The 24,546-nt window shown below is 37.2% G+C and overlaps 1 protein-coding gene across 2 annotated transcripts in view; it reads right to left on the bottom strand.

Annotated features, from left to right (window-relative positions):
- PRIM2 (DNA primase subunit 2) overlaps positions 1 to 24,546 on the bottom strand; it is a 90,665-nt gene that overhangs the window by 54,895 nt on the left and 11,224 nt on the right. For both annotated transcript variants that reach the window (XM_059468587.1, XM_059468586.1), the window contains exons 5-6: positions 13,497 to 13,592; positions 12,513 to 12,650 (exon numbers count right to left, since the gene is read on the bottom strand). In XM_059468587.1, the coding sequence (XP_059324570.1) occupies positions 12,513 to 12,650; positions 13,497 to 13,592 (234 nt within the window). The remainder of the gene's footprint in view (positions 1 to 12,512; positions 12,651 to 13,496; positions 13,593 to 24,546) is intronic.

Raw genomic sequence — 24,546 nt, forward strand, 5'->3', positions numbered from 1 at the left:
TGCTATAGCATTTCCATGTAATATTTAAAGTGCATAGTTTAATTATGTTTGCTAAGTGACAGGACATAGTAAACAAAGAAAAGGAGTATTGCATATTGACTTTTCAAATTTCCAAAAGTAAACAAAAAACAATTAGATCTTAAGTATTTTAGCTTCTAAGAGTAATGCCACAAATTAGAGACATGCAAGTTGAAAGCAATTCTAACCTTCACATTTTTCACATATCTTTATGATAAATTTCCAGACATTTACACCTTATAAAGATTATTTAAGGAAGCAAAGAACTACCAAGCAGTCAAAAAGGATTCAGTAAGTGATCTACCAAGAAATGTTCTCTAATGCCAAGTCTGTGAAACCTGACAGGATGTACCTGGGGGTACTGAGAGACCAAGTTATGAACCACTCTCCACCTTTGCTGGAAGGCCACTCTCATCAGGAGAGGCTCCCAATGACTTAAGGGCAAGTCCTCCATCCAGCTTCTGATGGAGCAGTAAGGATGAGTGGGGAAAAACAGGCCAGGCAGACTCACTCAAGACCCTGGGAAAGTCACAGTGCTTACAATTCTTGAAATGCACTCACAATGAATTTGTTTTTAACCAGCATGGTTGCCTTCTGTCACAAAAACAAGTACATCTGTGAGTAAGGAACAGTGGATCTCATTTGCCTTGGCTTTGACAGGACTTTTGATAATGGATCCCTGTATTTAAGCTGCAACTTTATAATCTAGGTTAAATTAGATGGCTGAAAAGCTGTTGGAAGGCTGGAGTGATGCTAACCAGCTCACTGTAAAATGCAAGCAGCTAAGGATTCTGTTCACAGTAAACCTGAGTAAGCCAAGCCTGGACTGTTCTGCACTGCATGTGTTGCCTGGGCTTGTGTTGTGCCAACCATATTCCTTGGCTGCAGGAGAAATTCAGGTGACTAATTGTGATTAAAATTCACCAAGCACAACTGAGAAGTCCCCTACACAGGATGATGGTCAACTCACTGGAGAACAGCTCTTCCAGAAAAGAGCTGAAAATCTGGTAAGCAGTAGGTTCAACTTTGGCAGTAAAGACAGGTAGAAAACACAGAGGGCAGAATTTTACAAAACTTGCCCCAGTTTATCAACATCTTGTACTGCAAGCCCCCAAACTAGACATAATATTCTAGATGTGGTCTATTAAGTGTAAGGGAAAGGGGGAATCAGCTCTCTCTACCCACCTGCCACACTTCTGTCAATACCACCCAAGGTACTGCTGACCTTCTCTGCTGCCAGGGCTCTTTGCTGGCATACACTGAAACTCCTGTCTGCTTAGATGTGAGCTACACTCAATCCAAACTGCAACACTTGTACTAAAAGTTTAAGCCACAGCATAACATAATCCCATTGTGGTTGCTTTTGCTATGCTATTTAAGAGGCTGAAGGAACACACATCAGTGACCAGTGAAAATCTTGGTGACACTGACTTAGATTTCAATAGTGCTACCCAACATTCAGAAAAAAAACACATAAGGAAAAGAGTTGAAGAATTAATCCTGAGCTAAGAGTAATCACTTATCCGATGAGAGCATGTTACCATTTGCTATACAGAGTATTATGTTTCTGTGGTGAGCCACATCTTAGAAATAAAAAAAAAACCAACACACAAAACCAAGAGCAGCTTATTTCCCTGAGACATTCTCTATGGCTTCTAGACACTGTCACAAAGGCAAAGGATGTCATGAAAGAAAATAAAATGTATTTCTTTTTTTGAAATATCTCATATCCTTCTCCTGCTTGTAACAGCATTCATGCCTGGGGAAAGGTTGCCCACCTGAAGAAGAGCTCTCAATGACCCTCACACAGCCTCTGCACAGATTTGCCAGCAGTGCTGGCAGAGCACCCTGCACCGAGCAGGACAGGAGCTTTCATCCTCCACTACTCCACATCTACTGCTGAACCCCTCAGCAGCAGAGCACAGGTTTATGCCCACACCCTGTATTATGTATTCTCCTTGCACCAACTGAATTCAAGTATCCCACATCTGTGCCTGAAAAAATCCAACTCTCTTAAGAGCCGAGCACCAAGTTGTGGACTTCATTTCATAAGAATTACCCATTGTCTTGGAGCCATTATAAATTCCCAAAGCCACAGACCTAAACATGGTGCTGCTTCGAAAAACATGTAGCTTGAGGAATTTTTTTTATTGCCTCTCTAATTATTAGTTCAATCATCTCTGTTCTTATTGCAGGCTCTAACAGCAATTATCCTATAACATAAAAAAATACATAGATTAATAGAAGAGTCTAATAGTTTTCCACTAGAAAGGGCACTAATGACAAAAACCACGGATTATTCCCCAGCCTAAATTTTGGCAAAAGCACATCATCAGATGAACCACTACTCTCTCCTCTTCATTACTCCTAAAATAACTTAAGATCAAAAGTCCAACTGGATTTGCTATTTAAAACTAGTTAGTCTAAAACTGGCTAGTTGTAATACAAGTGATGAAAGCACTGACAGGGAAGAAAGAAAAGGTAACTGTGGGCATCAAGATGCCTGCTCTCCAAAGCCTTTTGCTTCTTAGACAGTAACATCAGAGATCATACCAAATTTAAAAGCAGATTCACCCCAAGATATTTGTTCAGTAGCAACAATTTAGAGAAAGAATTTCAGTGAAGTTTAGAATCATGTTTCAAAAGAAATAGTGTAATTTGCATTTGAAATTATAGATTAAAGTGTCTAACACAGCAAAATGTATTGTTTGTGACAAATAAGAGACTGATTTTATATTTAAATATATGCTAAATTAATTCATAGCATTTATTTTTCCGATTACATTTCTTTTATTTACTTGCTCATGCAATATGAGCTATCATCAACTTTTATTTAAAAACAAGTATTTGCTTTCTGTCAACAAGGGGTGTCACATGCCTAGCATTCTACAATACTGCCTGGGAAACTCAACTCCTCCAAAAATTACTTTAAAAGCCTGTCATCTTGAGTAAGAAGTGATTAATAGTTTTATTCATTTACTCTGACAACTGGTGGCATTCTTCTCACTTTGAAAAAAAGTAATTCTACATTTCCACCATCCCCGAAGAAGATTCTCCTGATTCACGCTTCAGTTTTAAAGAGAGAAGGTGGAGGGCAGTGTGTTGGGATTTCCACATTTTGAAATTTTATTTTTACTGTCAATAAATCAAAAGGATGGAGTAAAAAGAAACATAAATAATGTTTGGGATTAAGAAATCTGGTAAGAGAACAACCTTCACCTCACTTTGCCATCAGAGCTACAAAAAAACAGGGAAAATGCATTGGTTTTTCTGTTACTTAAAGCTCTAAGCAGTACATCCAAATTTAATCCTTTTTTTTAATGTGTATATACATAACAAAGGCTGCAGTCATTAATAAACCAAGTCATTTTGCTTAACTTGCAACAGATGGTAATAAAAAGACCTTTGCTTTCTGATATTTGTTCATGAATACAGATTATTTAAATTAAACATACTAGTAAATACTAGTATTTACATGAAAAGGAATTTGTTTACATAAATACAGAAAAAAAATTCCAGCCAAAACGATCTTTCACAAGCTACATGTAAATTGGAACTGAGTATCTTCATTGGACTGGTTTTCCCTGATACTTCACCTTATTTTCTGCATTCCTACAATCCGACACTGGACAGCGAATTCAGCATCCCTCAAAAATCTACAGAGCACATGCAAGATTTTACAAATTTTCACATAGAACTGGAGACTTTTAAATACATCATCACCTTCCAAAATCCAATCTATATTATAGTACTTTGCTGTCTCCTCCCTCAGACAGATATCATCAGACCAACGAGATGACAGAAAACATTTATGTTTGTTGACACTACCAAATGAACACAACTCATGTAGGATCTATGGAATAATCCAAAGGGAAATCCACTCAAAAGAAGCCCCAAATCAATGATTACCCTACTTTAAAACATCCCTGCAGTCCAAACCCGCAGGGATACAGCGGGACACCCCCGAGGCAGGTGAACAATGGCCACTAGAGGCAAAGTGATGATCCAGGAGGAGCCTGGCAGCAGAGCACGGGCAGCGCAGAGGCACCTGGTGCTTTCCTGGGGACAAGGCATTATCCAGGCAGGGACCTGCTGCTTTTCAGGCCAGAGTGCAAAATGAAGCCACAGCTGGGAAGGGAGAGGGGCAGGATTCCAATGCTACAGAGCCAAGTTTAACAATTCTAGCTCATGCTTGCAGCCTAAATAAATCATGTTTCAGGAATATTTTCTGTTGTAAAAATTCTGTTCAAATATACAGCCTCTGAAACACTCCCTACTTTCCTACTATTAGGAAAAAGTTACTCTGAAAAATAATCTTCATTTATAAAAAGTATAAAAAAGTCCACTTCCTCTATAGCACAGGTATGCAAATTAGCAATTAACTGAAGAAGCAATTCATTAACAGATAAAATATCCTTTGGGAAACTGCAGTAAAATAGAAAGTCATACAATGAGGCCACCCAGAAATTAGCTGCAATAACAATGACAGTGACAAGTATTTCTAAAAATACTCACTTCATCTATATTTAATGTCTGAAAATAAATATTCAGTAAGTTCAAAAAGCATATTGCTACTTTTTTCTTAAAAGAGTTCAAAACACTTGAGTTGTGTAATCAGTAAAATTAGTGGGGCTTTTTAAAATTAGTTTATAGTAGAATTTCTTTTAAACACATCTTGGCAAAGGCATTGCTGAGATAAATCTTGTGCATACTTTATTCTGACACTCTCTGCTTTAAGGAGTGCTCCAACCTCTAAAAAGATTCTCTAAGTTAATCTGCCAAGACCTGAGATGACTACCAGGTGCTCAATTTATTTCAAGTCTAATTTTGATCTACTGACAGTCATTTCCAATTTTTCCTTCTGACTGAAAAAATGATTTAAAATTTAGCCCTTCCCCAAAGGTCAGCCAACCTTTATCATTAGTAGGAATGGCAATGAACATGTAAATGTCACATGTGCAATGTACATGGACATCATGTGTGTTAGGACAGCCTAACACTTTACTAAGGAGAACAGCCATTCTCCATATTTTATTGCAAAATATGTGAAAAAAAATCATGTAATTGGAGAGGTAGTCATCACAATTTTTAGTGATTCAACCCATTTCTTTTTGCCTGCTCCATAAACTTGCTAAGCCAAAGCACAGTGGATGAAATTAACACCAGACAGATACTGCTACAGTTACCACATACCAATGGCTGTGGGTCACAGGCCACACAGAAAATAATCAGGAAAAATGCAAATTTGTAGCACAGTGTCAACCTGAGATACAGACTTTCGTTTACTCACCAACTGCATGTGCCAATGCAGTTCCTTCTCACTGACTAAAGTGCATCATTCACAAATTACTGTTACCAGCATATTAATAAATGACATTTAACAGTGCCACATTCACTGATGAGTTTTCAGGTTATCATACTACCACACAACATAGAAATAAAATTGCACTTGCAACTAATATATTCAATTCCAAATTTTTTCTGAAATTTGGGAAACAACTAACTTAGGCAAGCCTTCCACATGCTTCAAATACTGCAATCTTGTTTTGTTAGCTTGACTGTCATGAAATATCGATGTGGATTTGAAGATTGAAGAATTTTCATACACACCAAACCAGACAGGACTATGTAGAGACCACAGCAATTGTTTATGCTGCAAATTTTCTACTTAACAAACTCTTACACTCTGTATGAAAGATGCAAGAAGACAAAAGAAGAAATAGAGAGAAAAAATACTGAATACAGTCAAATTTAATTTAGCCTCCTAACATTATTTATAATTACTTTATGATAGCAATCTATGTGGTCTCTAGAAGCAACACATGTACTTCAATAAGTAGAGGAGATAAAACATTGAAGGATGCATTTCAAAAAATAGCAATGGGACAACAGCCAAAAAAAAAGCCACAAAGGAAAGTCCAGTAATGAGTCCACATACAAGCTTCAGTCTTCTCTTGACACACACTCTAAATAATATCCCTGAAGATCACTTCTCCCACTCCAAATATCACCATTCTATTCAGCTGACCTGTGCCTTAGACCATGACCTTGTAATACTCAGAAACCAAGGGCAGCTGCTTCTCTGCAAAATTCTCACTGCAAACTTTGCCTGAAAGTCACTGTAATCACATTTTACCTTACACTGCCTAAGTTATTTCCTTACTAACCTTGTATGTGCAAAAATCATCCATTTATGTTACAGTGAATTACTTTAAGTTAACAGTGGGAACACAACACCTGAAATGAATTTCAAGTGACAAGACCATCATCAATCATACTTTCTCAGCATTAATGCCACCACATAAAGCCTTCTGCTCCACTGCTTAAAAATATAAGTGTTTCAGGAAGAAAATGTTTTACAGATGGTTCTATGTATACTGATACCTCTCTGAATTAGGAGGGTTTTTGTAACTATAGTATAAGTCAACCAAAATAGAATCTTAAAATGACTAATATTTCATTTTAAAAGACAAATCATTACAAATATTAGTAATGCAACTTATTTGATTCCCATCTCCAACTGTTTAAAAGATTACATGCCAAATCAGGAACAGAATCAGGAAAAAATGTACAAAATTAGAAAACACCAGTGAGGTCCTCCTTTTGCAGCAAGTCCTCAAAACCCAGAAATTTTATTTGTAGACATTTTTTTAGATTACAAAAGATAGTAATTCAAAGTAAAAAAGTGCTGGTATTAAATTAATAAGAAAAATGCTCTATCAGGATTGTATGTATTAATATTGGAATCAATTTCTTATGGTGCCAATTAGTGCTATTTCTAGGTTCTATTTTAATTTGCAAACAGTAAGATGTTATATGATGTTCTGACAAAGAGTTCTCACAAAAGCAACTTTTCTGCAGTAATTTAGAGACCAGCCAAGTTATTACTGCAATTGCTAGGCAAAAAAAGGGCAGTATTTAAAAACAAGTATGATAAACCTATGGCTCAGTTATGCTAGCACAGATAATTACAAGTCTTTGTAAAATAAACTCTTCAACACACCACAAAAGTACTCACACAGCAGGAATATTTACACAGTCTCAAGCATCAGTTTACAGCTTTAAAATATGTTTTTCAAAGACCACTAAAACTTTAGGACAAAGCATTTTCTGAATTAAGGTAAAACGACAAAGATTCGATCCATTTGATTCAAACACCACTGGGAGGCATCCCAGTCAGAGTCAAGTTTTTCAGTATCTAGGATCCTTACATCTTGAATTTATCAGGGAGCTGTTCCAGAGAAAGAGCCCAGGAAACACAAAAGCTAACATGGCTGTGTGAGCTGGAACCGGAGTGCTGAGCCTCCTTCTCTCCAGTATCCAACCGCAGATTGTAGCAGAACTACAAGCATCACCACAAAATACCTGAACAGCCACAGATAACCCACCCCAACATAAGGGCCAAATTCCCACACAGATAAAGACAGGGAGACTGATAAACAATTACCACTGCAAGTGAAACACTCCATGTGAGGGAAATAAATGTAATTTACTGGCAATTAGATTCAGGTGGTGAGGAGCAGAGACAACCAAGGCCATTGCTTCCCTCTCTCCTCAGCTGCACTGTGCCCCTTGACCCCACACCTCGCCCAGGGCAGCAGGGGCAGCTGTGACAGGCCCAGAACAGCTCCTCTCCACAGCCCCTGCCTGCTCAGGATCCCCCTGCCCTGGCATGGCTTTCTCCCATGGGATGCAGCCCTTCAGGAAAACAAAAATGCTTAAAAGCATGGGTTCTCCACAGGCTGTGGTTCCTTCAGGACTCTCCACCTGCTTCTGTGTGGGTTCCTTCTCCCATCCTTTGTCCGTGTGTCGGCTGCTTCTTCCATCCTCTCCCCCTTTTGTCTCACTTCAGATTTCTCTGGAGCAATCCTCTTTTATGCAGTACTGAGTCCAATACAACTCTGATAGGTCTGTGATTAGTGTCTGAGCCATGACACTAAGCTGAATCTTCTGGTTTTTTTTTAAATCAAAATTTAAAACTACTTTCCTCAAATATGAGATGCATAATTCCGTATGTTAGTGTAAACACAGTGAAACCCTCATGAATAAAACATTAAGCAAACTTCTATGAATTTAAATTGTGTTACATTATAAAACAATCGTTGAGCTAACATTACAGCTCACATGTTACAGAAAATGTTTCTACAGTTTAATCATCATTAATGGCACAAGGAAATTATTTACTATCAAATGGGTCAGAGAATACATAAAGAAGGCCTTTGCAGTATTGATTTCGCACATAAAATTAACATCTTCAGTTGTACTTGGAACTGCCAAGAAGGCTTGACTAATATCAACTCCTCTTATTATAAAGCCTCAAGAAATAGCCACAGCTGGGATGTCAAACTTGTTTTTAAATGATGAAAGAGAACATCTGAATGCTTCATGGGCTTGACTAGTAAGTGATTAAAGTGCAACTGACTGAACTGAACTTCTGCCAGTGTCAACATAAAACTTTTTTAAAAAGTCAGTGCTATGAATTATTTACTGTTCTTTCAAAGCTCAGTGTCAACACATCAATTCACTCTCATTCTATTCCTCCCTTACAACCCCAACTAGAATCACTCTAGTATGCAGGATGGTGACATACATCTGCAATGTAGCGAGCAATGTAACAAGGCTAGGCAAGCACCCAAATTATTCAATCCTTTGGAGACCTAAGAAGAGCATCTTTAGCACAAGCACATTCCCATAAGGTGTACAATTGCAGAACACCTTGGAAAAGACACAGCAGGGCATCATAATATCATTCCTGCATAGGCATAACTCCTTCCCAAAAACCTGTGCATGTGACTACTTAGAGTAGCACCAAATCAGCTCCACGAAGCAAAACATGGATCAAGTAGTATACAGCAGACTGTCAAAACTAGAAGTTTTGCCCAAAGTCACAGAATCACAGTATCAATTACACTACAAAAGACCTGTGAGATGATCAAGTCTAACCCATGACCAAACACCACCCCATCAAACAGACGACAGCACCAAGTGCCATGTTCAGTCTTTCCTCAAACACCTCCAGGGACACTGACTCCACAACCTCCCTGGGTAGCCCACTCCAATATCTAATCACCCCCTCAGTGAAGAAATTCCTCCTGCTATCCAACTTGAATCTCCCCTGGTGCAGCTTGAGGCCATGTCTTCTTGTCCTGTCACAATCACCTGGAAGCAGAGGTCAACCTTGCTACAACCTCCTTTCAGGCAGTTGAAGAGAACAATATGGTTTCCCCTGAGCTTCCATTTCTTCAGGTTAAACAATCCCAGCTCCTTCAGCCATTCCTCATGGGACTTGTGCTGCAGACTCTTCACCAGCTCTGTTGCCCTTCTCTGGACGCACCTCAATGTCTTTTCTTGAATTGAGGGGCCCAGAACTGGGCACAGGACTCGAGGTGTGACCTCACCAGTGCTGAGTACAGGAGGACAATCACTGCCCTGGGCCTGCTGGCCACACTATTGCTGATACAAACCAGGATGCCCAAGGCCTTCATGGCCACCTGGGCACACACTGGATCATGTTCAGCTGGCTGTAAAGCAGCACCTTCAGGGCTTGTCTGCAGGGCAGCTTTCCAGCCACTCTGTCCCCAGCCTGTGGCACTGCCTGGGGGTGTTGTGAGCCAAGTGCAGGATCCAGCACTTGGCTTTGTTGAACCCCATACCACTCATCTCCACCCATCTATCCAGCCTGCCCAGATCTGCAGAGCCTTCCTAAATTCCAGCAGATCACACTGCAACTCAACTTGATGCCATTCATGAATTTACTGATAGCATACTCGAGTCCCTCATCTAGATCATTGGTAAAGATGTTAAACAGAACTGGGCCCAATACTGAGCCCTGGGGAACACCACTAGTGAGCAGACACCAACTGGATGTGGCTCCATTCACCACCACAGCTGGGACCCGGGAATCCAGGCAATTTTTAAGCCAGTGACATCAAAATATCTAACAAAAGATACAATTTTTTAACTTAATTTTACAAACCCATTCTTTAGAAATAGCATATGCCTAATTCAGATTATCACACCATTACAGTCTTAAATTCTCAAATTCTAATACAAGGACTGTCCACAAGAAAATGCTGAGAACAAAGCGTGAACACCTAGATGCTGCAAAACCACTAAAACAACTCCCAAAAGAACAAACAAGTAATGCTTACCAAAGTGGCAATGTTATCAGATATATTCATTAAGAGACAAATTAAACAACAAAACAGGTGATGATGTTCAAGGCTTTATTACTGCTTAATTAAGTCTGGCCATGATGCACAACTTCTGTGCAAAGTCATGAAGACCTCTGTATCACCAGAGTGCCTGAAATGAAACACATTTCCCTTAGCTGATTCCTCTTTTGCAGTGGACACCAAAAAGCACCCATGTCCTAAAAAGCACAGCTAAACCAGCTGTACTTTTTAGTACTATTTGATCTAGGCAGAACTTGGGCCTAGATCAAATAGTATTTCAACGACTACTTTTCACAAACAATACTTGAATTGTGCTACTATGTCATAACTTCTGCCTCTTCAGTCGAGATATGGCTGAGGAAAATCGTTAAGATTATTCTCTGGACTTATATATACACAATCCTTTCTTTAAAAGTGTATTCTTACAGTTTCACTAAAATGTAAATTATTTTTATAGCTTTGTTCCAGTGAAAACTACACTAAGCATCCAGCTACCAAGTATCCCACTTCAATTAAGCCTCTGAGGTAACAGAGTTAATATTAGACTGACCTCAGTAAAACATGCTGGAACTTCAGCCTTCATTTCCAAAGACTCAATAATATCCCTAGCATCTCTCAGCCATGCACTTTCCTGGCTAAAATTAGCTGAAACAACTTACTAAATACAGTTTCTAAATTAGTAATCAAAACCCCCCAAGTTCAATTCAGAGCTATGGAATAGGACAGAAATCACTAATCTTTTATCCCTTACCTAGAAAACATGGTGAACTTGAATAAACAAAGCTTATATATTAAAAGACTAATGTGAACCAAGAACAATGTGAAGCACCACAATAACTTCTAATACAGCAGTTCTGTAGAAGATCATTTTCCTAGGTCATGAGTGTTCAAATTTCTAAACCATGACTACTAAGTATCACATAAAGAAGTACTTCTTTCCTATAATGCAGTTACTGCCTTTAAGGAAGCAATCTGGGTGAAATTAATAATATGTAAGATAGTGTGTGTGTGTTCTCAGATTTCTCCTCAAACTAAGTCAGGGCCTACTCATTGCAGTTCTTACTGGTTTTCACACTTCTCAGCTATTCACACAACACACAAATTTCAGACGTTCACAAAGCTTCTCAAAACCATTTTGAATAGGTGCAGATAATGTGCATATTTAGCTACATTTCTGTGGAATACTTCCTTTCTTTTTAAATCCCACACAAGTGTTATCAGCTTTCAGCAAAAACATTATGCATCAACTCAAATACAGGCATCTCTAGTTGCGGTTCTGTTAAAGTTCTAATGAAAATGTTCACATACGACTATTACAATCTTCATTGTACATTAAATAATTCCACAAACTCCAGTTATATTCAAAATTGATAAGACTGCAGTATGCTAATTTTCTAATTTGGTAAAGGAATGCATTTTTGCTTCCCACTGTTTGTTTACTAAATGTTTGTGGTCAACCTTGGTATTAATGTAACATAACAATACAAGGCTTTGAAAGCATTTTTGAAAAGCATTCCAATCTGTCTTCATGTTATTCAATGCTGCATTTTCTATGACTAAAATTTTGTGTATTAAACATGATCATCCCCTTTTAAACCCTGTGGAGAGTCTCAGAGATATTGCAGAACAAGAAATTCCTGAACTGATCACTAAATTACTAACAGAAGGACATTCACATACAGTGTTTACCACAGACGTCCTAACTAGATATAACTCAAATGTTCATGCAACAAAAACTTTACCTTTGCTTGACATATTCTGGCTTATCCTCATTTGAGTTCATAGAAAATTCAGTGTTAAAAGGGACCCACAAGGACCTCCAAGCCCAACCCTTAGGTGTGTGACCTGTACAGAGACTGAACTCATGATCTTGGCATTATTAGCACCATGCTCCAACCAAGTGAGCTAATCTCAGTCCTTACCAACAGAACATAGAGTCAAAATCCACAACTATTTCACTTGTTCCAAAAAAAGCTGTTGGACAATGTTTTGGGAGAAAAGATAGATACTAGCAGAAAAAAAACAGTTCTGTGCATACAGCTAACATGCTGAATGAAAGGGCACGTTACTATCTCTGCGCAAAACAATTTCTAATATCATCTACACAAATTTCTTTAGAATGCACATTATATGCTAAATACCATTTGAAATTAATGACACAGCTCACAACAAATGTTTTTTAGTGCTACCAGTACTTGTAGTAAGGTTTCCATTCTCCAGATGGAAGCATATACATTTTAAACCCAAAAAGGCTACTGTCCAGGAGTGTCACCAAATAATAGCACAAGAGTTGTGAAATTCAGACTTCATGTGACTTACCGCCAGTGCTTTGGATAATTTTGTTCTATAGTTATTCAAAACAATCACATCAATCTCCTTAAATGGCACAAAGGCAAAGCCATCTTTAATAAATACTCTTCTGGCTCTAAATAAATCCACAGCATCTGCAAGTCCAACCTGAGAAGAAGAAAAAGCCACATTGTGGAATAGCAAAATAACACAGTAACAATGTTTACAGCCCTAGGATTCAAGATGGGCCAGTAAAGCTTTAAGTCATTTTCTGACTTTTAACAATGTCTCCAGGCAAAACTCACAAATTTGTGAAATTAAATCTTAACTTAGGAATAGCTAATCATTATTTTGGTGGGAAAATATTGCTTGCTTACAGAAAGTCATGCAACTAGGCAAAATAAGGTACTTCAAAGTTTGTGTCTACAAGTATTGACCCAATTATGTAGCTTTGCATCACTTACTGATTTGATATTTGAAAATGGATTTCTGTTTCTAACATCTGGAAATATTTGATTCATGTAAGCTACATACAAAAGGTTTTGCAAGCCCATCTGGAACCCAACCAGCTTCACTCCAAAGAATCAGTGGGCCACATTACAAACCTTTTCCTCTCCCGTTGCTCTCTTCAAAATGAATTTCTGACTAATACAATCAGACCAAACCTAATTTCAGCAACAGATATTTGACGATGTCTTCATCCTGAACAATCTGACAGCCAGGTAAATTAAGTCATTTGTCTGGGAACATTAAAACTTAAGATCATTTTTGTGGCAAAAGTAAGGGATGGCAGAAGAGGACAGAAGACATTATTAGTAGTTTGAAGCTTCCTTCATTTTCCTAGTTCCTCCCTCCACCCTTGTAACTCACATGAAGCAGAGGAACTCTCATTAGTCTTTTACTGTGGCTTTACTTGCATTTACTGTGGCTATTAGGTAAACTTAAAATTAGTATCTTTGCATTTAACAGAGAAAATGAATGCAGATCTGTGGGACTCAGCAATTTTTTACTTACCTTATAGAACATTTGTTCTTTTACTTTAGGCAGAGTGAAGCCAGGAGTTGACGCAATTAGCTCATTAGCCAATTGATTTTTCAGGTCTTCACCAATCTAAAATTAAGAATTTGTTTTAAAACAGTTAAATTACTTTAGGAAAAAGGCTTCTTTATGTTAGCATTATCTAAAATATTACTTAACTTGCAATATTATCAGTTTAGTTGAAAAGAGAAAAAGAGGTACATATTCAGTAAGTGATCACTAATAATTAAGCAGAAACCAGCAAAACATTAGTGGTCAATAATGTTAAGCAACCTTACCTCCAAAGTAGAAGGGCAGATTTTAAACTACAATAATTTTAGGCATTAACAAGAACTGTAAAATACACTTTTTAGAAGTCAACTTCTCTAAAATAAAACTTGTGACAATCTTTGCTCGTCTCTGGATATGCATTAAAACAAAGCACAATGAATAAATAAATGGGAGTTAGTAAGGGCTTCATGAGATTTTAACAGAAAGAACAGTTTCAGCTTATTTTTAAATACAGATTTAACAAAACTATATCTAATCCTATATTCAGGAATTTAACTTTCCTTTTTCTAAGGAGTGAGAACAATGGTATCTTTATTGTCCTTTAAGCCTTACTGCTTTTGCAGTTCTTGAAATGAGTGAAGCAGCAATGCTTTAATTTAACAACTTGAAGTACTTGAAAATCACAATGTTACATTTCCTAATAAAAATACTTAAATGGTGCATATACATAAATACACATCATAGAATCACAGAATATGCTGAGTTGGAAGGGACCCACAATCATGAAATTCACTTCCTGGCACAGGACACCCAAGAGTCACCCCATGTACCCAAGAGCACTGTCCAAACACTTCCAGAACTCTGTCAGGCTGTGCTGTGACCTGCCCTGGGGAGCTGTCCCCGTGCCCAGCCACCCTCTGGGTGAAGGACCTTTGTGTGATATCCAACCTAAACCTCCTAAACAGCTTCAGGCCTCTCCCTTGGGTCCTGCCACTGGTCACCACAGAGATCAGTGCCTGTCCCTCCTCTTTCCCTCAGGAGGAAGCTGCAGATCCCAATGAGGTCTCCCCTCATTGGGGTCTGCAACCAAGTGACCTCAGCCACTCCTCATACAGCCTCACCTCCAGACCTTTCACCATCCTTGTGGCCCTCCTTCAGACACTCCCTAATAACTTTATATCTTTCCTATATTGTGGCACCCAAACCCAGGCACATTTGCATAACATGCTTGTGATGAAGTATAATGGGAGTAGTCCCTGAGTGCAAGCATTTGAAATGTTAAGGAAGGCAGAACACCTTCTCAAAACGCAGACAGACAAAAATGTCACCAAAGCATCACACGCTGTGTGACACTGCTCTCCACAAGCTGGATGTGTGCTCCAACACCTACAGACAGCTGATACAAGGCTGCAGTCAGGGCAGTTTTTAGAGACTGGTCAGGAACCAAGCCCAGGCCACCACATGCAATAGATGTGCAGACTCCAAATGCAAGATAAAGGCAACAAGGTCTTGCCTCTCCATGGGAGGGGATGTGCTTAAGTAGTTTTATCTCTGAATGGAGCAGAAAAATTTGTTGACCAACACTGATAATACGGTTAAATGGGCATTTCAACAAAACTTTTTTCCTTCTCAGTTGAAAAACCCAACAAAAAAAACCAAAACAAACAAACAAATAAAGAAAATAAAAACACTTCTCTTGGAAGTCACAGGAAGGACCATTTAATTTCAAACTTGCACAAGTAGCTTAGTGAAAAATAGTGATTTTATATATGCATATGAAATAGCCAAGGCAGCAATGTTGAGAAAGCTTATGGTTACCCTGTCTGCATCTTGATGCAATCTGCAGTACTCTCCCAGGAAAACCAGCTTTAAAAAATAACAAAAGATGCCAGCAAGGCAGAAGAATTTAGCTGAAGAGAAAGGAAATACACAACAGCATTATATTTCTGCATGCAAAAATGTAAAGCTCAGCAGCCTGTAAAGAAAGCATTATTCTTTAATGAAGTAGCTGTATCAAAACAATTACATGTGCTTCTGTAAATGAAATGAGAAAATACTTTCTACAAAATACTCTCATTAACAATCTTATTCTTGTTAGACTTTGAAAAATTCCTGCTTTTCATGACACATTGAAACTATATACAAATTTCACACAGTGGTACCAAAACTCCATTATTCCTTCCAGATGATCTATTTCTTGTCTAAGTAAGGATAAATGTAAGTCACTGCATCAGCCTGCAGCCTGCCTTTCACCTACCAGAAACCTAAGTTTTCATTTCAATTCCAAAATAATGGCTTCCATTTTTGAATGTAACAGTTTTGTGCATTCTTATTAGAAATCCCTTAGGAGAGCCTGTCCACCATGTCATTCCAAATCCTCACTGACTGTGGAAATACATTGGTCAAATAAAAAGAGTATAACTAACATGTTGTACATCAATAGTGGTTACAATTCCACTATTTCTCCTAGGATATCTTACTAAAAATAACTCCATCAAACAAACTAAGCCAAGGACAAAGCAGAGTTTCTTTCCAGAGAGAGCTATTAAAGAAGTCCAGAAACTGTTTTACAGACAGGCCAGCAATATTGAGGGGAGAACAAGAAGAGGGAAAGGGAAGGATTCCTTCTTTATTTGTTCTTCCAAAAGAAATCAGCTTAATTTCATCAACAAAACCGCTATTTTCTAGTATTACATCTTATTTCAAAGGGGATTTATTGCAAACTTCACAAGCTGTCTACATCCTTCTGTATCAGTAATTTGACCATATAAGTTTTGTATAGATGTAGTGACAATCATTTTAGATTTTCTTGCATGTCACTATCAAATAATTTAACATTGTTGGGGTAAAAGTGATCCTGGTGAACCCTCACAGAAAACAGGTTAATTGGCCATGACTAAAGATTTAGATAAGACTGTGGACAGTGTAACCAAAAATACAGCTTTATCTGAAATTTTTTTTTAAACTAACACAAATATTGTTGCAAAGTTCTATTTATTATATACATAAATGATGCACATAAAGCTGTTAAATAATTTGCTTCTTAAAGGTTCAAGTATGTTTTAGGTTAGGCAAACATTCAGCAGCCCCACAACCACGTTGCTCCTTGCCTTTTCACCAAATTCACACTGCCTTTGTGTTTTCAGCTAATAGAGAGAAAGAGGAAGAAGAAACAAGAATAGACCTAGCCCCTACCTAAAGCTGGAAAATTACTCCAGAACACATTCAAAAATAAAACTGAGTTCCCTAAAGACTGAAACATGAAAAATAACCTTCCATTTGCATTAATGATTTCACCATTTTCACATCAGATTGACTGAGGCGCAATGCAAAGAAATACACTACCTATAGTCTAAAATCAGACTCAAGCTTTCAGTGCAGCCTGTATTGCTGCATCCAGAGCATCATGAAACATGTATCCCAATTTTTCTTGGTTCAGAGAAGCCAGAAAAGCTTCTTTTTTACTGTTGTTTTTGGGATTTTTAATTATTTAAATAAGAGTACTACAGTTTGTATATTTAATAATTTCATCCTAAATCAGCACCTGCAAATGCACATTCCAGTAATCATTAAAAAATCAGATATAATTAAATACAGCTTTTAGGATTCTAATCAAGATTAGAAAGATAAACAAGCTGCTTAACTTCTGACAGAACTTGGTGATCTTCACCAGATAAAACACTGTTGCTCAAAATATTAAAAAAAAAAAATAAAGTCCTTCTGAGGGTCTCACCAGGTCATCATCTGACCGTCCACAAGGAACTGATTAAACTCACCTCACAGAAAAGAGTTCACTAGTTTTGCCTTGTTCATCTGTAGCCAGTTTAGTAAGCTGCTTATCACTGTGTCAGACTCTGCTTTGCACAAGCAAAGAGCACCAGGAAAAGGATCTTCCCTTTTCAGTGACATGGGTCAGGTATCATAGCTAGAAACAATTCAACAATTCATTGCAAATCCCTGAGACTTCGGAAAAATAAAGACAGAAAAAGAGAGGAAGGAAAAGAAGCAAGCACCCAGGACAAGTTCCATTATTTCTAGTTTTCTTGCTTTCTACATGCAGTTTATTCATTGACTTTTAATCACAGAACTGTCCTGGAAACACAAAGACACATAAATTTAGATTAAAATATGAATAATTTAATATGCAGGGCTTGGTTAAACAAACACAATGAGGTAGTCCAAAAACTTCAAAATAAATTTGATATCACTACTCTGTTTTAATGAACAGATAAAGATGCATGCACACATTATACTGCTATATATGTGCAACACTTAGTTTTACTAAGTCTCCCAGTAAGGAACAAGAACTCCATGCACAAAGTCCTTTCCTTTTCCAAGACTCAGCTTCAGGTATTAATGTGCACATGGCACCAGTGTCCTTAGAAAGTGAAGTTCCTAAAATTTGCTTTTAGTTACAAAGTACCTGATACTCAAGTGGCACAACACCCTTCCCAAAAACAAGTGCTGTCAATCTGTACTTTGCGGAATTGCAACTCTAGGCATGAAGCAGAAAAAATAAAAATTTCCTAATCAATATTCTCCATTGTCACACATTACACTACAAACTAAGTTAGCACTAAAATACCAAATTATGAACTAAGACACCATTAAATTTGAGAATATAAAGTGTAATCAGCCAGTTAATGAATTGCATGATTAGCAAAGGACAGTATTCCCACCTCTCCTACCAATTAAAAGAATGAAGAGCCTTAAAGAAAACATTCCAGAGGCTTGTAAATCTATCATTCACAAACCTGATGATTTTCAATTTCATTTTGGCCAATCACAAATTAAGAAGAAAATTTTATCTTCCAAAATACTAAAACTTTATATCTTAGCTAAAGTTCAGCTTGCTGGCATACCTGAAAATATCAAGTGCAGTACTTGGAATTATCTATTCTTATCCATCAACTGAAACATTGTTTGGGCTTTTTTTTAGAGTCAAGAGTGGGCACAGAAAGAACATTTTATGATCTGCCTCAATATGCAGCTCATTCATGGTTACCACAATGACAGAGAAACTCAGTGATACAGGTTCAGTCTCCTACATTCCTAACAAACATTTCCCAATATCCATTTAAAGGAAAGCTGAACAAAAGAATTACTACAGAATTACCTAGAAACACTACCACATACAAGCTAGAGTCACACATGGCTGTAGAGCTAACAGAAGACTCTTCTGATAAAAACATCAACAAGTTTTCTTTCATTTAAAAATCTGGATAGTAACATCAGATGCAATTTTAAAGAAACTTGTTAACAAATGTTTCTCTAGATTCAATCACAGGATTAGCCAGGAAGAGTGTTTCCAAGTTGGCAGACCATTTTCTGAAGCCGATCCCAAGCAGCAGCTAGTAAATTCTACTTGCAGAGTAATTACCACCTGCACAAACCATCCTATCAGCTTTTATGCTGCTGTATTAAGGAACAATATAAACATCTCCAAAGCCACTGCATTCACTGCTATGTAAAAAATAAATTCATTTTTCAAACATTATGAACTTCAACCACTACAAAATAACACTTTGATTATTCAAAAAAAAAATTCTTCTTGTACAACAGATGGGTATCATTTTTAAAAAATACAGGACTGATTTCCCAATTCTGTCTTCTCATTCCCCAAAAGAATCTCTAAAATATTTATAGAAAAAAAGAGAAGACACTTGATGACACGTTTCTGCTAGTCTATACTAAGTTTCTTCCAAGAATCCAAAATTACCAACTGCTAAGAACTAAAAATCTGTAAGGATGAGGTTAAGATTTACTTTTTTTTCCACCTTGTCCAAGCCTTTAGATAAATGGCAGTCAAGTATGATCTGCTCAACTACAGAGTGCTAGAGCACATAATCCCACAAGTAGCGTGGTTCCCCTTTCTACTTCTTCTACCTTTAAGCTCAAGAGCCTGGTGTACAAGATCCTATTTTCCACTACATTTTTGTCACAGCTGCCATTTCAATTTTACTTTAGAAATCCAGAGTTACAGCAGAACTTCTGCCTCAGGATTCAGACTGCATTCCAAATGTTGTCTAGCTGCTTTCAGCTAGATTAAGAGGAAGAATGTTTTTTTCATCATATCTTTACTGCAGCCTTTCCTGCAACTTTGAATTAAAAGCACATAACTTTGTCAAAGCAGTTAGAGATGTACTTCACCCAGGAAGAGCGTATATAGTATCTAGGGCAGAAGGATGCAGCCTTACAGTGGACTGTAAAGTTCCTATTTAACTCAAATGATGAATTACACAAAGCTATTTAGTGACAATCATAATGCCCCAGTGCTCTAAAGGGGCCCAAGTAACTGCACATCTTGTGGTGTAGTTTGACTACTTCCACAAGTCAATTTTAAGCAATAAGGAAGACCTTCTAAGGGTCCATTTAGATTTCTGCAGATAATCAGCATCTGCTTCTAATCAAACTGAGATGATTAACAAATTAAAATTTTAATTAGCATTCTGCATCATTTACAAACTGTTGTTCATTAAGTTTATGAAGGTGAAAAAGGACATCCCCAGTAGCTATATATTCTTTAATCACATCTATTACTCAATTCTACAATTGCATAGAGTATCACCAACATCATATGTGCAAATAAACTCAGGCAACTAGAATTACTGCAACAAAATGCACCAGTTTTCTCCATAACTAATAATAAAGTAATGCTTATAGCTCAAGGATCCATGAGGGAAGAGTAAAGCCCCCATACATCCTGCCAGTGCACCAAAAAAAAAATTTTTTTTTAATCAAGCTTTATTTTAAAAATCTGTGAGAGAGTATTACCACTTATTTTAAGCTTAAAATATTTTAATAAAAACTCATCCCATCTACCCATCACTCAAAATATTAGCTCACTAGAATATCCAGGCTGCTTGGCAATCAACCCAATTACTTTTAGATGAGAATAATTCACAATGTTTGTTAAAGCACTAATAGTATATGTTTCACAGTCTTATTTAACAAACTCTAGCACTTAAAATCCACCCTACTCCTAAGCCTTTCCACATACAACTTTGTTTCTGTTATGACTCTAAGCATGAAGTTAAATGACAGAATACATACTTTTGGCAGTAAGGCACATTTCCCACTTAGTCATGCATCCCTTATGACTTTCGCTGTCAACTGTAAGATAAGCATCACTGGTTTTCAAGCAAAGGGACAAACACAAGATTTAAGTAGTGGAAAAGCAAGATACAATTCAGAACCATTTCCTAAGCAAATGTAAACCATAGCCTGCTTGCATAGTTATTGTGTTATCTTGGCATAAGTTTCCCCACAGCAGTAGACTCCAGCCAGTTTCTACTTTTCCCTTCCTGTTTGGGAAAGGAAGAAATATTATTTGATGCCCCTGAAATGAAAAGCCATAAACCCTATCAGAAGAACATCCTGGATTAAACACCTGTTCCAAAATGGATATAGTCTCCTTTAATGGTTAGACATGATACTGAGTATTCTCTCAAATGTATCTGTCCTTAATAGGGACACAAACTAGTCCCCATTCTCATTAATCCACATCTGACTTTAGGATCTTCTGTACCAAATAAAGGCAGTCAGAAAATGTTTTCTCAAGAAGCTGAACTACGAATATTTATACAACTGCCCTACTACCAAGATAAATATTTTTGAAGAAAGCATAATAGTGATATCAGAAAGTCTCTCACAGGACTACTCTGATCATAAAAATGGAAATTAAAGAAGTTTAATTTCTACTGCTTAAAGCAGCTAAAAAAGCACTTCAACTGCATCAAAGAGCTATTGTAGAAAAAAAAAATCCCATCACTAATGCATTTTGCTCTTTCCATTTCATTTTGCAGTTCTTATTCCTTCCTCTCAAATGCCTGCAGATGCACTGAAGACCTTTAGCTCCCCCAGCTGACTATTCCCATTTGCCATTCCTTCCCCATTACTATAATCCAAAGCATTTTTTAAATTTAAAGCATCTAAAAATTAGGACATCTGATTCTGCAATAAGTGGCTGTTACTCAAAACATAAATAACTTCTAGTTTAGGTGCCTTAAAAGGTCATAATATTTTTTAAATTTCAAGAGGCTATTCAGAAGTAAGAAAGTTCAATTTAAACATGATTTTTTTTCTGTTCTGTGGAGTGAAAACAGCAACGCAGATGTATCCAAGATGAAATATACTACACTTAGAAGTTTTTTTATTTTGCACAATGCAGAAAGATAATAGTGAACAGAAGCACTGCAGGAAATATAAATCCAATTATACAACATCCTTACACCACAGATTAAGACATGATAATGCCTATTAATTTTCATTTCTTCTGGAAGCAACAAAGAGGTACTAACAGTCTGAAGATAAAGAAACCTGAACATTCAATGACACAAAAAAAAAATTCAAAATTAAATTTTGCATTCTACTCCACTCCATATTCCAGTATGTAAGTTAAATTCCTGGAAAGGTGTAGCAACAAATCAAAGCATCCAATAATACTTAGGAAAAACATGAGACAAGCAGCAACGCACCTGTGTCAAAAAATTCCAACTGTGATAAGCTGATTTCACAGCCTTTATCACAGTGCACAGACCTCAGGGGCATTAAAGAAAGCAGGTGTCATATTGTGTCAACACCCTTGAAGTCACCAGAACACACTTTCACATGCAAATGACCAAACAGTTTCAAACAGTTCAAGTGCATCTTCTACACCTGGGTTCAAAACCCATTGGAAAAGACATGTGTAGAAGAATTTAACTCAAAAGAGAAAAAGGATGTCTTAAGCCAAGTTTCACAACCTAAGTAAAATTTAACACTTCAACTTCCTAACCTGTACATTAAACAGGAGCAGATCACATACCAAAATGCCATGAGGCTGGGGGCACTGCAAGAGCTCTAAAGAATGGGATCAGAGAAGAAAAATCTAAATCTAAAATTGAAGGCTGTAAAAATGGCAAAGGACACTCACAGAAATGACAAAACATCACACAAAGAAAGGCTTAAAGAAGAAACAAGAAAGAACAACGATACATAGAAGGCAAATGAGAAGGAAAAAAACAAACTAGCAGGAAAAAAAGCCCTACCCTTCTCAACTAGTGGATAGAACAAGAAGAAATATGTTAGGTTTGACATTATTTTAAAAAAGTTAAAAGGAAACTAAAGCAGCAGAATGATGACCACTACTGTGAGACCTGAATTTACAGACACAGGGAACTTTGCAAGCAAAGCTGTGACATTTTCATGGACACGGCAAATGGAACTACTGTCATTTTCAAAATGCTGTCAAAAGTGTTGAAGGGAAAAAAAAAAAAACAAACCAAACAACCCCCACACCCCAACACAGCACTTTGAAAGTAAGCACTGAACATTTTGTCCACCTGAACAGAAGAGACTCTAAGGCCCCGAGAGAGAAAGTGTGACTGCTGAACCCGAACAGGTTTTGTGGCAAGTTTTCACAAGAACCAAGCGGAATGGACACAGAAGTTCATTAGATGCTCCAAATCAGCACAAGATGTATCACAGACCTACAGTTGCAGATGCTAAAAGGACAAATCTTCCATTTGATGTCTAAGAAGAAGTGGCAGGTCTTGGAGACTTAAAATTATGTGAAGCAAAGCAGACAAAAGGCTGAAACTCTGAGGGCTTCAAAGGAGGTATTTATTACCATGTCAAAATCAGCTTTGTAGTTGAAGTACAAGTATCAGTTACCTGTAAAACTATTTATTTTATATAATTCCTTCATATCCTGAACAACTTACTTGGAGATTAAAATATTTTCTTCAATGACTATATTATTGTAAATATTCACAAATTTCCCTTTACATATCTTTAAATCTGTTAGTGCCTTTTACTGCCAGAAACTGTCAGGCATCATTGATGTAATTACTCATTTTTAGTAAGATTTTAATACTTTAATCTCCTAAATTGATGTAAATCTCAATTGCACACCTGTGTTTGCATATTCTCTGATGTGCTCTGTCACCTGAAATGTCAGCATTTACTTCTCTTGAGTCCTGCTTAAGGATTTCTGATGCTCCCTGTGTGACTGACTTTGCACATAGAGTATTTAATATGCCTTGAGTGCTGAAAATTACATGCCATACATAAAAAGCTTCCGTATTTATCTGGACAATGAGAGTTCTGTCCCTTAAACACCTTTTTCTTTCCTTTTTTTTTTTCTATTATTTAAAGCATAGAACAGACTGAAACACCTTCAGAACCATTCCATTATTCTCCTTTTACTGTGATAGAAAACCAATCAACGTATCAGGGGAAAATACTCTTAAAGCGCAGATTTACTCTTGCCTTCCTTTTACCCTTATCCTTTCTCGACATTTTATTCAATACCATGCACTCTACCTCTTGCTCATGCTGGCATACATTGGTAGGTATAAACAATAATATTTCAGAGTACTGTAAAATTCTGAGCACCCAAGCAATGTTCCACTAGGGTGGGCAGCACCAGTCCAGGCATCTTCCACACCTGCCAGAGAACAGGCTGGCCAGAGCTGTTCCTACAAGTGATTAAAATGCAATCTACATGTTACTAGCCCAAAAAAGTATCTCAACTACAAACTCAAATCAAGCTTCATTTTTTTCCCCAAGAAATCCAGGTCCCAGAAGCTTCCTACAGAATACTAAAGATGGACTAACTTAATCCAGTGCCAGTTTTGTAAAAACTTTCCAAGGAAGAACTTACATAACCTTCAAATTTCCATGATTTATATTAAATGTAGAGAGGCTTATTTTCACAAATACTGTAAAAATTTTGAATTGTAATAATCCTATGCACGTTCACACATATTCATCATACTGAAGTCATCATGTTTAGCTTGTTTGTCACAAAGCTTACAGCCTTCCTTTTTCAAGTGACAGGCATCTTTATAATCAGGTAAAGCTCCCCAGAGCAGGCATTTACTAACTGTAATAAACACTGTGGCATATATTTTGCTCCATCAGCAATACAACTGTCAGCCACTAGACAAAAGAAATCCTATTAAAAAATTAAAACATTAGTTTTCCTTACATTCCATTTCTATTTTTAATTACAGAAAGCTCTTGCTCTTTGATTAAAAATTTCTTTAACTAT

This window comes from Ammospiza nelsoni, chromosome 3 (genome assembly GCF_027579445.1).
Source record: "Ammospiza nelsoni isolate bAmmNel1 chromosome 3, bAmmNel1.pri, whole genome shotgun sequence".
Lineage (NCBI taxonomy): Eukaryota > Metazoa > Chordata > Aves > Passeriformes > Passerellidae > Ammospiza > Ammospiza nelsoni.